This window comes from Pseudorasbora parva, chromosome 2 (genome assembly GCF_024679245.1).
Source record: "Pseudorasbora parva isolate DD20220531a chromosome 2, ASM2467924v1, whole genome shotgun sequence".
Taxonomy (NCBI): Eukaryota; Metazoa; Chordata; class Actinopteri; order Cypriniformes; family Gobionidae; genus Pseudorasbora; species Pseudorasbora parva.
The window spans coordinates 18440221-18459520 of record NC_090173.1 but is presented as its reverse complement, the minus strand read 5'-3'; the positions used below and the strand labels follow the sequence as shown (position 1 = coordinate 18459520).

Genomic DNA, 19300 nt, shown 5'->3' with positions numbered 1-19300 from the left:
ATGCAATTGTTTATTTTTATTTTTTATAAATTAATATTTTATTCATAAAAAATGCCTTATATGAATCACCCTCTGGGTTAAATCTTTAATTTATCAAAGAATCCTGAAAAATTAAAATCATCTAGGATCATGTGACACTGAATACTGGAGTAACGATGCTGAAAATGTAGCTTTGACATCCCAGGAATAAATTACATTTTGCCATGTATTCATGTAGAAAACATTTATTTTAAAATGTACAAATATTGCGCAATATTACTGTTTTTACTATTTTGGATCAAAAAAATCTAGCCTTGGTACGCAGAAGAGACTTTTTTCATACATATTTAAAACTTTTGCACAGTACTGCAGGTCTAAATTCTTTATGTAAAGACAATGTCAGATTACTTCTTTTAAATTAAACGTGATTTTGTGAAATAAGCTACAAACGATACATTCAATCAATAAGTGTCACATGCCTGTCTTGTCTTGTGAAGCACATGGGTGTTTTGTTATTTTGGGCATGTACTTGTGTCTCTGTCTGATTTCCTCCCCCGTGTTATCTGATTAGTGTTGTAAGGCCGCCCAAATCGTCCCAATGGAGGCTAACGATCGGCGGGTGAAGGTCGCTGCGCGTTCGTCTTTTCAGCGGGGAAAAGGGGATTTTATTCCAATCCCTCGTTATCTGACTCCATTTGATTATAATTTAGAATTTAGGTTAGAATGCCAATTGGTTATTTGGTCATTCATTTTTAATAGTTTAAGTACACATTTAATTATTCCGTTTAACCCTTTGTTGAAATTATACCCAACATGAATAATTCCAGAGCAAGTCAGAATCTATCAAAGTGTAACAATTTATTTTACAGTCAGGTAAATGTATAAAGCCAATTACATAGTCAATTCAAAGGTAATCCACATATAACATCAAATACTCTGAAGTAAAGAATGAAATGTATACCTGACTTCTGAAAATTACATAATGCTGGCTATCTTGAGAGACATCCAGCATTACGGGCTGACCGGTTTAAAGTGTCAAGCCTTGAGCTCTTTGCAACATTTCCTTAAATACCCAAAACCAGATACATACCCAGAACCATTTGAAACTCTTTCAAATGGAAACACCAGTTAACAATAGGAATTTGCATTGATCAGGTCCTATAGACCTATAGAGGCCAAATGGCTGAAAGCCACACCCACCATACACCAAGGAAAGATATCTTTAAACCCTTAAAACATTGATTATCTTTTGGTTAACTTCTGTGGAGTTGAGATATTTGTACCAGTCGCACTGAGACATTTCAAATGATATCAAACACATATAATACTGCATTGTGAGGATTGACATTGTAACAAAGAGATTTCTGGTGCATTTCAGGTGATCTCAAGTTTGTGGGAGCAGTAGTTTGGGGGAAGTTTCATGTGAAAGGAAAGGCATGTAAATTAGAGTCATTCATAGATGATTCACTCAGTGTGATGTCGTCTCGGACAGAGACTCTAACTCTATGAATAAGCTCAGATGCTAATTTCCTTTATTTTCTCAGAGAGTCCTTGTTCTTCATTCAGACATTTCGGCATATACTAGTTTTTTCAGTCTTACAGTTCCACCTCTTGATCCCAATGGGTCAAACTCTGGTGGTCCTATGGGATCACTGTTAGACGTTGGTTAGACGTTGGTTAGACGTTGGTTCAATCCTTGAGATGACGAAATTGTCTTAGCAGCTGCAGAGCCCTTTGGAAGGTTCTTTGTTCACCTGCAGGACACCGTCTCACCAGGTTTGTGTAGCTTGAGTTTCAGCTAGTGGGTGAATGTGTTCAGGTGTTCTACCTGTGGTTCAGCACAGCATGTTCATAGAGTCAGTCTCGGACCTTGGTGAATGTTCAGTTAACGTGTCACTTCTTCATGGGGAAGCTTCTGCTTCTGCACCTTCCCGATAATCTGACTCTCCTTGTGTAATCCTCACACCTCCAATGGTGTGGTTCACTGGGTAGATTTCAATAGGTGGAAGGCTTCTCCGTAGTTGACACCTGAAAAGAGTCTTAATGTCCACTTAACGACTGAACACTGATGAACTTAAAACCGTAGAGAAATGCATAAGAACATATAATGCAAGAAAACATAAAAGAAAAAACAATGTGGGTTCACGTCAGCAGTGCGATTGGTACACCTTCTCTCAAGTGTTTTTCAAGGTCATAATTGGTGGGGTGGATTAAATATATTTAATCACCTAATTCTTCACTATCACTGGGATAAAGTGACAGCGGAATTTAAGTATTCTTGGTCTGGATTACCTAAGGAAATGCAGCAAAAAGTCAGTGCAGTTTATATATTAAAATAGATGATATGCATATAATAATAACATCAATAATATTCAATCACAATTATGAAGATATACATATATATATATAATAACCACTGTGTTTGTTTAGGAATCTTCCAATGCAATTAAGGCAGATCTAAATATGTTTAGTCATACAATAATGTGGATTGTGTATTCCTTGTCACAGTGTGTGTGTGAGAGTGTGGAGAGTGTGTGTGTGTGTGTGTGTGTGTGTGTGTGTGTGTGTGTGTGTGTGTGTCTGTGTCTGTGTCTGTGTCTGTGTCTGTGTCTGTGTCTGTGTCTGTGTCTGTGTCTGTGTCTGTGTGTGTGTGTGTGTGTGTGTGTGTGTGTGTGTGTGTGTGTGTGTGTCTATGAGTTGGTAGGATGTAGTGAATAGCGTTTGCTATGTGTGTCTTTAATAGACTGTCATCATGTGACCAACTCTACTGTCCTGTGTGTTTGAAGCTATTTGGATCTGTTGGTGTGAAAAGATGGACAATAGATCTTTAGTGAAGTAACACTTTTGGACTCTATGCCATCTATGATGTGTAGTGTACAACCTGGATAGATTTGATCTGTTTCAGGTGATATGAGGGTGTAGTGAAGAAAGTGTGTGTTCCGTGTTTGTTTTTGGGAGATGGGTGGAGTCTTATCAATAACAATTTGTGTTGCAAAATTTAGTTCCAGTGCTACACTGGGAGATCATGTATACATTTTGTGAAGTGTGAATGACCCCATCAAGTGTATTCGCACCCATCTCCCTCATTTCAAGTTGCTCTGACAATTCCATTGTTGAGTTTGCCCACTTTGGGGTGTTAGCCCCTTTCCAGCGTCCGTTCTCCAAGGAATTGCAGTTGTAAACCTGAGACAAAAATAATGCAGAGAATCACAGTTAATTCTGACATTATCAACAGCTTCACAGTCAGGTTTGGACTTATTTGAATGGCACTATTATGCCTGATGCAATTTTCATCCTGGCTGTCACATGAAACAGAGTTTCATCGGCCAGGTCTGAATTGTTGCTGTTGTTTTAGTACAGTGTGTGACACCTTAAAACTGTTCTTACAGTCGAGCCTTCACAGTCTGCTGTGAGCATTAGAGACCCCAGTTTTGCTGGAGAATTTTTCTGGATTCATCAGAGCTTTTATCGCTCATACTGTCATGAATTCTGATGGGTTGGTTCCCATGGCTTTATTTCCAGTTGCTCTCTTTACAGTCAGATCTGTGGGCAGAAATTAATTCACCTGTTTTGGTGTTGTCTGCTTTGAATTTTGTTTTACGGTGTCGCACACACATTTGATTATTTGAGGTCTCTGTGACCTGTAAAAAAATTGAGGTACTTCTGTGGTGAAGGGTGAATTGGTTTGCTATTATCAGTGCCACACATATAGCTGTGTTCTTGTAAAGGCAAAAGATAACAGCACAACCCCTCCCTTTTGGCACTGGGAATTGAACCAATGCAACACAAGATTAAAATCGAATACATTTCTTTATGCATTACCTCAATATTTTATCTGACTCAATAATGTAAACGTTTTAATTATTTCTAATACTTTATAAATATGAATAAATGTCTGATTATTCTGCTTAACTCTTTACTTTATTGAAATCATTCATTAGGTTCTTAGAGTCACAGGGTCTTCGCACTTTCCAGTATGCGGGCCCATAATCACAAACTTATCAGTCTTGGTCAAGTAGACAGAGGTTAAATCTTTTATATTGTGTTATAGTCAGTAAATCAAGATTCCGATAACATGAGTATTCACAAACTCGTCAGTCTTGGTCGTCAGTAGAGGCCATACGACTGATATCTTGGACGCCCGTGCTACACGTTGATCATTCCAAGATATTTTTGTTCAGTCCCCTTGGGTTTGAATTCTCGTAATTAATGCAAACTGCTTTCAATCAGAGGCCCATGACCATCACCACAGATTCAAGTGACCAACTTACTATCTCTAATGGTGACTTTCTATAATCATGCCGTGGTTTTCCACGTCTACGTAATTTAGAGCAATATTACAACAATCAGGAATTAGGGTTGCCCTATTTAGATTGGTCTAACAATTTGTTATTGTTCTAAACGGAAGACGTCTTTAGTCTTTCAACCCGCAGTCCAAGTCTACGTATCTGAACGCCAATGTGTTAGTCGGAGCTCTAAAACATCAGCCTGGTGTGCTTTTATGCTCCACCGAAAAACTGTGTTCTAGTCCGTGTTACTAACCTGAGCGTAGTCTTGTGGTGTCATGGATGTACATGATCCACTGAGTTATTAACACAACATACGTTATAGCATTTTCATGGTTAATGCAATTGAATAACACTGTAGCCACATGGCAATCCTATGCTCCACCTGGGAGACAAACAAATTCAACAAAGAACCACATTTATTCAGTTTTTCTCAAGATACATGGTCTAGAATGCATATAGCATCTACAACCTTTATCCTAAGTGTTTCATACACTTACAGTAAAGCAATCTTGTGTTTTAAAGAATAAACTTAAATAGCCTAGGTGTTTTTATTAACACAAACAACTATCGTGTGTTCAATGCGCACGTGTTTAGAACAATTACAAATTTGAAAATGCATACGAACTAATACCAAGCGTTAGGCGGAACTCTAAAATCTCAGTCGGCGTGCCTCAAAGCTCCACCCAAAAACTGAACTCCAGTCCGTTACTAACCTGACAGATTTGCGGTAACAATACATCCTAATGCACTAAAATCAATAATTTCAGAGTAAATCAAAATCAAATCGAACGCAACAACATATTTATCAAAGTGTCTTAAAGATAATGATTTTGATTCGGCCCTGCAGTCACAGCTGGCTGGCATGTACATTGCTTGCACAACAACAGTCAGGCTTAAGGCCAATGAGCGACTCTGTTGGTGTTAACATCCAATGAACTAGCAGCACATGCTGAGTGCAGTCAAATTCCTGCTCGAATTCTGTTTTGAGTGAGGTTTCGGATTTTATTTTCATGCCAATACATTTGAATATGAAAGACTGGTTCAAGACTGATGCAAGCACATTCGTTGTATCCCTTTTTAGATTACAAATGCCTATTTGCTTGATTTAGTCTATTTACAGACTAATCTGCTTGGCAGCACAGTGGCAATTTTAACTGAATTTACAAAATGTGATAGATTTAGGTGTTACTTATTTGGCTAAACGCTCCCATTGAACATAGAAAGTCTTTGTTCTTCGAGTGGGCGTGGTACGCCCCGTGGGCTCGCTGAGCCACTCAGAAACATCATGAGGTTTCTTAACAAAAATACAGTAACAACATCACTATCATTCTGTGTATCAATCTTAGATTTGAATCGTACCACCTCTTAATCATTTGTAGCCACGAGTAATTTAGCTGTGTAGCAATAATAGCTGTAGCCAATTTTGATCAAACAAAAAGTTCTCTTCATTTTTACATGTTGCATATGCATCAGCCTGTTTTCCCCAACTTTGTTTTTCATAAACAAATGCATCAACGTGCGTATTTATCAAATCACAAATGCCTTCCAATTGTTTACAAACTTAGATTTTTAATTCTATTGTTTGCTCGTTCTCATCGTGTGTTGCTAGTTTGTTGCAGCTAATAAAACAACGGAGAAAGCATTTAGCTGATTTTAAAAACGCTCTAATTTACAAATGCTTATCGAGTCTCAGGAAATAGTTTGGAAGATGTTTTTCCAATTTAGGTTTAGTTGTTGTAGGTCTACGCCGACAAAGAAATATTTTAAAATCCATAACATGAGTTTTAATTCCTCTACTGCGCTGTCGCTATCATGTCCCTGATATGTGATTGTAGCCTATCTAAATTCTTAAACCCCACCGGATTGCGGTTCCGGTCTAACATTGGGTATTCCGACCCATTCTATTAATGTGTCTATATGGGATGCGTCTGTTTTTCCCTAAACATTTCTAAAAAGGCAAAAAGAATTTTACTTACCAGAACAGCTGAAGAAAGAGAAGTGCAAACCTCTTGTTGATTTTAAAATCGAATACTTCGCTGAAAAGACGTTGCTCGTAAGAGAGTTGCAACATCACGGAGGCTGGTCACCATTTTGTAGGGCCGCCCAAATCGTCCCAATGGAGGCTAACGATCGGCGGGTGAAGGTCGCTGCGCGTTCGTCTTTTCAGCGGGGAAAAGGGGATTTTATTCCAATCCCTCGTTATCTGACTCCATTTGATTATAATTTAGAATTTAGGTTAGAATGCCAATTGGTTATTTGGTCATTCATTTTTAATAGTTTAAGTACACATTTAATTATTCCGTTTAACCCTTTGTTGAAATTATACCCAACATGAATAATTCCAGAGCAAGTCAGAATCTATCAAAGTGTAACAATTTATTTTACAGTCAGGTAAATGTATAAAGCCAATTACATAGTCAATTCAAAGGTAATCCACATATAACATCAAATACTCTGAAGTAAAGAATGAAATGTATACCTGACTTCTGAAAATTACATAATGCTGGCTATCTTGAGAGACATCCAGCATTACGGGCTGACCGGTTTAAAGTGTCAAGCCTTGAGCTCTTTGCAACATTTCCTTAAATACCCAAAACCAGATACATACCCAGAACCATTTGAAACTCTTTCAAATGGAAACACCAGTTAACAATAGGAATTTGCATTGATCAGGTCCTATAGACCTATAGAGGCCAAATGGCTGAAAGCCACACCCACCATACACCAAGGAAAGATATCTTTAAACCCTTAAAACATTGATTATCTTTTGGTTAACTTCTGTGGAGTTGAGATATTTGTACCAGTCGCACTGAGACATTTCAAATGATATCAAACACATATAATACTGCATTGTGAGGATTGACATTGTAACAAAGAGATTTCTGGTGCATTTCAGGTGATCTCAAGTTTGTGGGAGCAGTAGTTTGGGGGAAGTTTCATGTGAAAGGAAAGGCATGTAAATTAGAGTCATTCATAGATGATTCACTCAGTGTGATGTCGTCTCGGACAGAGACTCTAACTCTATGAATAAGCTCAGATGCTAATTTCCTTTATTTTCTCAGAGAGTCCTTGTTCTTCATTCAGACATTTCGGCATATACTAGTTTTTTCAGTCTTACAGTGTTTAATTTCACCCACCTGTTCCCTCTTGATTTCTACCCTTTATAGGCTCCTTGTATTTGTTAACCTTTGTCGGATTGTTGTCTTGTCTACGTCTTCTGTTTCCCTGTGATTCTCTTTGGTATGGTTTATGTTTCTAGTTGTGACTTTGATTGTGTTTGCCCTTATTGTGGGTTTTGTTTTGTGTTTTTGTTTGTTTTGTTAATAAATATTTCATCTTTTTCTGCACATGAGTCCTCGGTCTAGTTTTCCCTTTGTCTGAATGTAACAATAAGTCTCCTCACATTCATTCTGTAGTTCCCTCTGTCACATTCCTCATTGATATTCAGGGGAGGAGTCATTGACGTCTCAGGTGTGAATCTCTGCATCATTCATGATGATCCACACCCTCTCCGCATTCAGCCATTCTGACAATAAGTGTCTTGTTAAATGGCTATTGTTTTGTATGAATAAGTGAACAAAACAACCCAGGCTCATTGGAAATACGTGACTCTGCCTACATTTTTGCAACACCCGAATTATGTACCTCCAGGTACGTTTACCTGCACTTTTTGGGTAAAACGTCCACCGGAGGCGCTAAGTGGTAATATTTTTTTCTCCATTCCAGATGCGCAACATGACATCATGACTTCGCGTAAACACGCGTGCCAACCTGATCTCACAGAATGAATATTTTATAGCCTAATTTTATATTTTGGAGCAACTAAGTCCACTCCTACCCTAAGCCTACCAACTCTCAACAATATAAAAACACGTAACAGGCAAATAAATGTACAGTCACATGTATTTATTGCAAAAACTGACCAAAAAACATTATAAAAGTATTAACTCATGTTGCATTCCAAGTCTTCTGAAGTCATACGATATCTTCATGTGAAGAACAGAGATGATCTTGATGTTTTAGTCGTTGAAATGATGATCACGCTCCTTTGCGAACAGAACACACACGCACTCGTTCATTCATATTTCTAATTCAAATGATACACACAAGTTTAGAATGACGCGATCGGTCACGAGACACACGAGAGCCAATGGCATTTTAAAATCAAAGCTGACGTAGTGACGCAATCGGTCACGAGACACACGACAGCCAATGCTGTCAAAGCTGACCTGACGTTTCTTCCGGCGGGAATATTTGAAATGTATTATTAATCTTTGGGGGATGGACTCGACGTTACTGATCGCTTTTGGGGATTTTCTTTACACAAATCAATCGTATGGCCTCAGAACACTTGGGATACTTGTACTTTCTGAATAAATTATGTATGCAGTCGTATCTGCCTGCATGTTATATCCTGTTTTTTATAATACACAAATGGGTAGGTTTAGGGAAGAGTTTGAGTTACGCGTTCAAATTGTGTCTGAATATGTGTGTGTGTCCACAAGGTAAATGGATTTATAAATATACTAAATTGTTTTTTTTGAAAATGTAAAAATGCAAAATGTTTCTTGTGATGGGTAGGTTTAGGGGCTGTGTGTGTGCGTGTGCGTGTGTGTGTGTGTGTGTGTGATGGGTAGGTTTAGGGGCTGTGTGTGTGCGTGTGTGTGTGTGTGATGGGTAGGTTTAGGGGCTGTGTGTGTGCGTGTGTGTGTGATGGGTAGGTTTAGGGGCTGTGTGTGTGCGTGTGTGTGTGATGAGTAGGTTTAGGGGCTTTGTGTGTGTGTGATGGGTAGGTTTAGGGGCTGTGTGTGTGTGATGGGTAGGTTTAGGGGCTGTGTGTGTGCGTGTGTGTGTGAGATGGGTAGGTTTAGGGGCTGTGTGTGTGATGGGTAGGTTTAGGGGCTGTGTGTGTGATGGGTAGGTTTAGGGGCTGTGTGTGTGTGCGTGTGTGTGTGTGTGTGTGTGTGTGTGTGTGTGTGTGTGTGTGTGTGTGTGTGTGTGTGTGTGTGTGTGTGTGTGTGTGAGATGGGTAGGTTTAGGGGCTGTGTGTGTGTGATGGGTAGGTTTAGGGGCTGTGTGTGTGCGTGTGTGTGTGTGATGGGTAGGTTTAGGGGCTGTGTGTGTGATGGGTAGGTTTAGGGGCTTTGTGTGTGTGATGGGTAGGTTTAGGGGCTGTGTGTGTGTGTGTGTGTGTGTGTGTGTGTGTGTGTGTGTGTGTGTGTGTGTGTGTGTGTGTGTGTGTGTGTGTGTGTGTGTGTGTGTGTGTGTGTGTGTGTGAGATGGGTAGGTTTAGGGGCTGTGTGTGTGTGTGCGTGTGTGTGTGATGGGTAGGTTTAGGGGCTGTGTGTGTGATGGGTAGGTTTAGGGGCTGTGTGTGTGTGTGTGTGTGTGTGTGTGTGTGTGTGTGTGTGTGTGTGTGTGTGTGTGTGTGTGTGTGTGTGTGTGTGTGAGATGGGTAGGTTTAGGGGCTGTGTGTGTGCGTGTGTGTGTGATGGGTAGGTTTAGGGGCTGTGTGTGTGCGTGTGTGTGTGTGATGGGTAGGTTTAGGGGCTGTGTGTGTGTGATGGGTAGGTTTAGGGGCTGTGTGTGTGTGTGTGTGTGTGATGGGTAGGTTAAGGGGTAGGGGCAGTGTAGGGGGATAGAATGAAACGGTGTTGATAAACACACTAAAAAGCGATTTTGCGTCTTGATAGCACGCCAAAATGGCATACGAATTGGCGTGTCATACATACGCCATTTCATGAGATCAGTCTGGGAATGGAGAAAAAATGTTACCACTTAGCGCCTCCGGTGGACGTTTCACCCAAAAAGTGCAGGTAAACGTACCTGGAGGTACATAATTAGGGTGTTGCAAAAATGTAGGCAGAGTCACGTATTTCCAATGAGCCTGGGTTCGAACAAAATGATTTTCACACTGGTTTGAAGAAAAACTCTAGGCAACAACACACAACTCTGAATTTTTCCCCAGTGTAGTAAATACCTGTTAAAGTTTGATGTTAAGTTATATTTGACATTTAAAAGTTGTGTTATGTTGTGTCGATTCATGATGTTATTATTATCGTGGAGTGTAGACCTTGTGGTTATGCTGTGCTGCTCTCAATGAGCTGTAATTGTGCTGAGTGTCAGTGATGAGAAATGTATTATATTTGATATTTAAAAGTTGTGTTGTGTCGATTCATGATGTTATTATTATCGTGGGGTGTAGCCCTTGTGGTCATGTTGTGCTGCTCTCAATGAGCTGTAATTGTGCTGAGTGTCAGTGATGAGAAATGTATTATATTTGATATTTAAAAGTTGTGTTGTGTCGATTCATGATGTTATTATTATCGTGGAGTGTAGACCTTGTGGTCATGTTGTGCTGTTCTCATTGAGCTGTAACTGTGCTAATGTCAGAGATGAGAAATGTGTTATATTTGACAGCTATATTTGACATTTAAAAGTTGTTATGTTGATTTTACAGTTCATATTTAATGTCATTCTTACCTTTATTGGTGTTCTTGGGTTGCCAGCTGTGCAAATCCAGTGCTGTCACCCATCAAAATGGCAAGCTCAGTGCCTCGGTCATGAACATTTGTTTTTTTGCAACCACCAAATCCACTTGTTTAGTCTTTTAAATAAATTTGATTTAAAAAGAATCTAAAAAAGGCACACATTTAAAAAGCCTAGTAAAGATTACTCAAAATAATACACACAATATTTAATTATGGGAAAAAAAACTGTGTTTACAACAACATTAGCCTATCAAATCAGTTATTCAAAATATTAAGTAAACTACCAAACATATGTATGTTGAAAATATAGATTTTTTTGTTTTGTTACAATTACAACCCAACAGAGTAATTTTTCCCAGACCTGTTAAAGTTTGATGTTATATTTGACAGTTATATTTTAAAAGTTGTATTGTTGTGTCGATTTATGAGGTTATTATGATCGTGGAGTGACCTTGGGGTTATGCTGTGCTGTTCTCAATGAGCTGTAACGTCGGTGATATACCTGTAGGTATTATGTATTACAGAAATGTATACGTGATCATCACTTGCATGCTTCAAATGTTAGACTTAACATTTAAACAAGTGTTGTGTTGACTATTAGATTTGATATAAATAAAGAAAATAAATTTGTTTGATAAATTTGTTTTAAATATGGTCATCAGTTCTACTCTTTACTAGTTGGAATGACATGATTTTAGTAGTCTTGACTAAATTAATTTAAGTTCATACAATGAGATTACAACAAATACTTTCAAATCAGTTAGATTTTGTTGGAAAAATTAGTTTTGTGGAAAAGATTTCCTTAAATAATTTTTTGTTCAACTGTTGTTGTTTTTCACAGACTCGTGCACTGTAAAAAATTATTTAGAAAAAAAGTTATCTGGTTGCCTTTAAATTTTGAGTTCATTGAAATTAAAATTTTGAGTTAATACAATGAACATTTTTTGAGATTCGACAACCTTTATATTTGACAATATTATTAAAAGATATGGTAAGCATATTGGGTAATTGTGTGTGTTTTATTTCTGATGATGGATGCAGTGAAACATGCCAAATAGTGCTATTTTCATGATTTATCACATTTTTTATGTGGTTCAGATACAATAACATTTTGAGTTTCTATTTATTAAACAAATTTCCTTCATTGTATCAACTTTTAATTTATATAAACTCAAAATTTTAAGGCAACCAGTGTTATACAGTATAAGCACCAGATCCTTTCTGAAGGATCATGTGACACTGAACCCGAGTAATGATGCTGAAAATTCAGCTTTGATCACAGGAGTAAATGACATTTTACAATAGAAAACAGTTATTTTAATTTGTAATAGCCTGACATTTCACAGTATTAATGTTTTTACTGTATATATAAATCAAATAAGCAGCCTGGTGAGATTAACAGGCTAAAAAAACATTAAGAAACGTTTGTTTCCAAACTTTTGACCGTTAGGCTACTGTATAGTCAAAGTGTATACAGTAGGGCTAGGCTATGCGTGTTTATCACACCTGTATTTCTCTCATGCGGACTGACGGGACTCCACAATATAGGTGATTTCAGGTTTTAATATCCTTGTGGGGGCAGGAGGGACAAAAGCAATGTTCTCAAGGTCGTATTTCATAATTTATTCTTTTTTTCCCCAGTGAGACATATTTCACTGTGACAGGTTCAACAAAGGGAACTGTCCCTAAAGATAAAGTAGTTCAGATGCGTTCAGTAAGCGTTCATGTCTGCAATAACGACAAGAAGCAGCAGATGTCAGCATTTATCTTTTTGTTTCTCTGCCCGAGTCCACCTGTCAGAGAGGACCGTAAGTGACGTCCCACACCTCCCTCACCTGTCCCGCCCCCGACGTCAGTCGCACACACACACACACACACACACACACACATTCATTCACACGCTCATAAGTTTAAAGCAGAGCCTCGACTCCCAGCTCAACTCCACCTGTCCGTTATTGAGTAACACTGCAGTCATTTTCTGTCGGTGATCCATAGCACAGCTCTTGTAGAGGGCCGTCTTGCTGTGAGGATTTGCGGGAGGCGATAAGCGCGCTGCCCTGTCCGAGTTATTTTGGAGTAATTATCGACTGAGCAGAGTTTTTGGCGACGTTTGAGTGCGCGTGCTCGTCGCGAGAGGGGTAGAAAAATGTCGCGCGACCCGGAGGAGGTGAATAAACTGACCGAGAGCACTTACAAGGTGAGAGAAATGACACTTACCTTCTGGAGAGAACACACAGATATTGTTATTCACCTGTTGAGATCACAGTGGCTAGGTTAAGCGTGAAACCAACATATGTAACGTTAGATATAAACAAACAAAACGGGTTGACAGATTGGACATTTCTGCACTGAGATGGTCATTTTAACCTGGTCAGGAAACTTTTAACCTGGTTAGGAAACTTTAAGTCAAACCGGGTCGTTCACTGTTTAAACTGGTGAAGATGAACAACACGATTCTCTTCAGGTTATTCAAATGTGGTGTTGTCATTACACAGGTGGGTTTTTACCACAGCACATATGGTTGTCAGATGATTTATTGACACACCCAAATGAGTCAGAACTGAATCCTAGATTAAATCATCCAGTGATTTAGTCACACAAGTATATTCTAATGCTGTTTTTTGCCTAGTGGGAATGTATTTTATATTTTATCACCACCCCACCCCTGTGTGATTCATGCTTTATTTCTCTTTAAAGTGCTAAAAACAGCCTTATTAATATTAGCACAACCTCAAAGTGTGGGAAACCACGCTTCCTATATGTGACCCTGGCCCTCAATACCAATAATAAGGGATTCCCCCCCCCCCCCCATTGATGTATGGTTTGTTAGGAAAATATTTGAAAATCTGGAATCTGAGGTTGTAAAAAAAAAATGTTGTCCAAATGTCCAAAGCATATTACTAATACAAAAAAAGTTTAAATATATTTATGGTAGGAAATGTACCAAATATTTTCATGAAACATGATTTACTTCATATCCTAATGATTTTTGGCATAAAATAAATGATCATCTTGACCTATAGCCTTGCCTTGTTGGCTATTGCCAACATATACAATCAAATTATGTTTTGTGGTCCAGGGTCAGATACATTTATTTTGTGTTTTCTAGTATTCTGTAGTTATGCCATAATCCTAAAATGTACCCTTTTTTTCTTTATAATCTCAATGTAAGAATATATTTTTTGTGACAAGTCTATTCATATTGAATAACTTTGCTCTGAGAGACATGGTAGATCCCACACTTTAAAAAAAAGAAAGAAATGTTGACAAAAGTTAGGCAATGTGATATAATTCAATTAAGGTTTAATGAATTGGCCTTTATTTTTTTATACTGTTGTCTGAGGTCAACTAATGGCGTTTGTGTGGTTTTTACATTCAAAAACATAACTAGTAAGTAATAGGCAATTTTCTACACTGGTTTTGAGGCTCTCTGCAAAACGCTGGGTTTTGATGGGCGTGCCGCACTGGAGACTTGGAAGTAAACGCCCACGGCTAGGATTGGATAAGATTTGCATATTTAATGAGCTTCTTCTCCCCTGTCAGTTCACATGAGGGAGGGATTTTTTTGAAAGGCAACCAAAATGATTCTCTCACAGGGCTCGCAAAACGTCTTCATCATTAATTTTTTTAATTTTTTTTGCGCCCTTCAAATATCAAGTCAAGAGAGAGGAATATTATTGAACTATTTAAAATTCACAGTCCTGCCGACAAGCTTACGTTTTGGTAACCCCGTTAAAGCGTTTTGATAAACCCGTTGGGCTTTGCAAGTCCTGGCCCATACATGTCAGAGTCTGACCCCAAATCGCAATGAACCAATAAATAAAGTATTCTCCAGCCTTTGACAGCGTGCTAAAGGTATGTTCTGTTAGACACATACACATAATTGAAACAATCTGTAACAATGCAATGCTATCATATATAAAAAAACATGTTTAACTCACATAAGTGTGTTGCGCCATTCCTGTCGGATCCAATATAGAAGAAATAACATTTTCTTTCAATCAAATCCAGCTCGACCTGAGACTTGTTTAAAAACGATTCTGCAGTGAAATGAAGTGAACACACGTATAATGTCTTCCCCACGTGAGCTGGAACTTTAATTTATATATTAGGATCCGAAAGAAGCTTATGCAGCGACTGTGTTCTTCCACAACTAAGGAAGTGCAATAGCTTGCTATCTTTTTCGCATGTTTATTGCTGCTGGCTAGCGTGATCCGAACAGATCCACGAGTTGATGGGCTTGGCTACTGAATTACACATGCTTATTGTAGAGGCCTTTTTCACCACAGAATTAGATCAGGATGAGGCACATTGATCACAAAGATTGTTTTCTGGGCCTGGTGTCTATAAAAGCTTTTCTTTGACTAACAAGGAAGTTTTTTTTAGCTCTGAAACTTACAGGATATTCTTATATTACCATGACCTTTTATATATCAAAAGCTCAAGGGAAAGTTGATTTCTCAATTCATCACCCCTTTAAAAACAATGTAAAAATGTTTTTAACTGTTATTTCTTAATAATTGTACTAAGTCTAAGTTTTCATTTTGGTGACGCTATAGTTTTATGGTACTCTTTGAGCAATTGGGCGGGGCTTGATTTTTGCCCATGTGGAATTGATTGGATGGTGTGCTATTGGTGGGTCTTGTGTGAGAGACAGGTTGCCCCGCCCTCATGCCAGTAAACGCATCATCAGAGAAAATCTGCAAGAGGGAGGGGAAATTATTTTGATTACAGATTATGAGAAGATATGAATTTAAAGTAGTGATGTGCACATATTAATAATTTATAATAAATACTTTAATATAACAATAAAATGAATTGTCCCTTTTGATTTAATTTAATATGTGAAGTGAACTGTGCTACCTTTACCTCTAGTGCAAAGTGTCTGAGAAATAGTTTTAAAGGGTGAACAACTACTACAGCATGTGACGAACAGTGATGATTATTAACAAATGTAGAAATATGAGCACTTCACAACGCAACAAATAATGAGAAAAAGGCCATAAAGTCAAACAATTTTATAAAAGTAGGCCTAAATGCATAATTAATTCTTTGAAAGTGAAAAGTGTCTCATTTATTCAAACCTCATGTAGTGTCCAGCCTGTATGGCAGTGGATTTCAATCTCCTTTTGACTTAATTTAAAATATTTTAGAGCTTGGTATAGCTAGAAACATGTTATATATATTTGTTATAAAAATAACCAAATATTAAGAAATATCTTTTAAAATAGTTTTAGCTTTTGATCGGTGGTAATATTATTGCTTGTTTTGTGTTATTTTAAATAACTTTTAGCCATCTTTTTGATGTTTCCAAGTGGGATCCGGCCTCCTGGTTGAGAAGCACTGCTGTGTGACTGAGGCTGTGTTCACACTTGGCAGGTTTGGTTAGATTAAAATGAACCCTGGTGTGATTGCTCTGTTAGTGTGGTTCATTTGAATTAGTGTGAACGCTGCCGTCAAACCCTGGTGTGCATCAAACTAGTCTTGGTCCGATTCCAAGCAAACTCTGGAGCGGTTCGACAGAAATATGAACGCAACACAGAGCAAAGACATGTACATGAACCAAAAACAGGACATGATGTCACAAGATGTGACCCTAAAAGGGACAGAATGCTCTCGCACACCTGTTTTTTCTGGTCACAGTCGTGATGTTGCCCATCACAGTCCGGTAGAGGCGTCAGAACCGCGTCTCCTCGCAGCAGATCTTTGTTTGGAGCGATTCCTGACGCTGTTTTGATTCTCTTTGGCTCTTTACGACTTCTCAGCTGGTCAAAATACCATCATATACAGGGCTTGACTTGACATTAACTTTTGTGCTCACCAGCCACTGTGGTTAGTTTTTTTTTCCAAAGCATTTTCACTGTCCAAACAGGGCTCCCGACTGCCACCAAATAGTTGCAACCAGTAATTTTGGGTGTGTTTATTCACTAGATCACTCCAATTACATGCTCTAGGATGCTATATTTGCTGACGTGACATGCATGAGATCTATTTAACCAATACTGTCTCATTTTTTTATTTGTTTTACAGTTTTTATAGAAGTACATGACTCAAACGTAATGAAGTCATTTTATTGAAAAGAAGAAACCTGTTCAAACATACATAATACAAACACAAAACCAAGAACTCTGTACACAGTAATCAATTAACCATCAGCCTGTGTTATTACAACTGTATTCATTACAGTTGTAAAGTGTACATTTCTTTTTTCAAATATGCCAAACTACATGAGCCAAGCTCTTACCCGTTCGCTATCAGTGTCTTTCAACAACTAGTTCATTATGTTTACTTCACGAATGACATGTACCAGTTTATTCAATTTGTTCATGAACTAGATCTCTCATTCAGACTCAAAAGTGTCTCAGTAAAGGGCATATTCGTTCACTGAATTCAACAAATCACATGCTCCGTCACATCTCATACTCGAAGCGCTATTAGCTTGAGATTTTGTCATTCTTATTAGTAATACAGTGGAAATTAGCATGTTTATTTACAGTGCGCACCCCTAACTTTTCTGGTTGTGCCCCTAAAATGTTCCGTTGTTGGCCACTGTGCCCCTAGTGAAAAACGTTAGTCTGGAGCCCTGCCAAAATGTTGTTGGGAAATTTGTTGTCGTCTATATGTAAATGTCACTGTACATATGCAAATCAAGTCTACATGAAATGCAGGTAAATTTAGCTCTGATAAGGTGTGTAAAGCTCCTTAATGTAGACAGAGAAACACTAACAGTTGCTTTTCTGAATATAATTGATGTAAATGTATCTCAAACACACTGTAAACCCTAATGTTGTCTTTACTTAAACAAATCAAGTAATCTTGACTAAATATTACTAGTTTAGTCCAAAAACTTATATTTTTAAGTTAGTATAACTTATCAACCTACAAAATACATAAACTTAAGATTTCAAGTTGAATGAACTCAAAATCATAATGAATTAAAATAGCTCGCTCTAGTCTTGCTTTGATGTGATTGGCCATTCAAGGAGCTCTGTCTGGCAACAAGAACTAATTCACTGATTGGAGGACATTTACAGAAGGCGGTCCTTTTCTGTTGCTGATTCAAATTAAGAGGGAGACTTTTTCATTCTGTGCCATCTTAAGATCGGTAAGTAAAAATTTGTAAGTTACTACACTGTAAAAAATTATTTCGAAAAAAAGTTACCTGATGGCCTTAATTTTGAGTTCATTGAAATTGAAATTTTGAGTTAAATCAATGAACATTTTTTGAGATTCGACAACCTTTATTAAAATATTATTAAAAGATTTTGTAAGCATGTTGGGCAGTTGTGTCTGTTTTATTTCTGATGATGCAGTGAAACGTGCCAAATAGTGCTATTTTCATGATTTATCAAATTTTTAATGTGGTTCACATACAAAATATTTTGAGTTTCAATTTATTAAACAAATTTCCTTCATTGTATCAACTCAAATTTTTAATTTCAATAAACTCATTTTTAAGGCAACCAGGTTACTTATTTTTTTTAAGTCAAACCAACAAAAAACAACCAAAAATGTTTACAGTGTAAGCATAATAATAATATGCGAACTCACTTATAATTAACCAGACTGACTTTATTTCTGTTTTAATGAAAATAATAGTTTTGTTGGAAGTCACCATAATGGTGATCAGTGTTTGCTTTAGTTGGGCTCTTGACCGTTGACTGTATAATATTATAATATAATGTTTCTCTGGCTGCTTTGTGTTTGAGCGACATTTGGGAAGGAACACAAAGTCAAGAGAAAATATCATCAAGTGATATTGTTTAATCATTGAGGATGATAACATCATCATGTATTGGCAGAATGCCTGATCTCATGCGGAGTCTAATGAAATATTAATACAAATTTCCATGAGATTCTTTACTCTTGTGGTAATTAAACAATTTATTATTTTATTTTTTGTGCACAAAAATGTTTAAATCCACGGCATTAGTTAGACATGCACAGACACAAAGAATCCGTGTATGAATTAATCGTAAACAATTAATCTGATAAACAGATCAACTCTGAACATAAAACAAGCTACAAAAATATCAGAACAAAGAGTAAAAGTAAAAGCAAATAGTAAGAATCAAAGACAATGTGTCACAATTCAGATGTGTAATTTATTCATGACGCAATGCATGCTGAAGTTTTGATTTGTTGTACCCAGCATGGTATACTGAACTTCTGGTGTACCCAGTTTGATGAACTTAACAATTTAAGTACAGTGAACATGAGCACCAAGTTAAGTGAACTTAAATATACAAGTTTTGGGAGCCTCCATTATTCAATTGAATTGAGGGAACGAGTTTACTCAAATCAATTGAGTTCAATCAACTTATGAGGGTTTTCAGTGCAATATTCTCATTAGTGTTCCATCAGCTATAACATATTTAAATCTAACATATCCTATGTATGAGCCCATACAGTAGCCTAGTGCAATACCATATTTTCATGTGATTGATTAAATATCAAAAGGAGTGCATCCTACCTGACACATAGATGAACAAATTAAAGTTGTTTTTATGACTTAGTCATTCTCTTCTGATGCTATTGAAG

General features: G+C 37.5%; 1 protein-coding gene across 1 annotated transcript in view; it reads left to right on the top strand.

The window, feature by feature from the left end:
- Positions 1-12647: 12647 nt before the first annotated feature.
- Positions 12648-19300, top strand: part of baiap2l1b (BAR/IMD domain containing adaptor protein 2 like 1b) — a 90960-nt gene continuing 84307 nt past the window's right edge. The window contains exon 1 of the mRNA XM_067458077.1: positions 12648-12956. Coding sequence (XP_067314178.1) covers positions 12906-12956 — 51 coding nt within the window. The 5' untranslated portion in view covers positions 12648-12905. The remainder of the gene's footprint in view (positions 12957-19300) is intronic.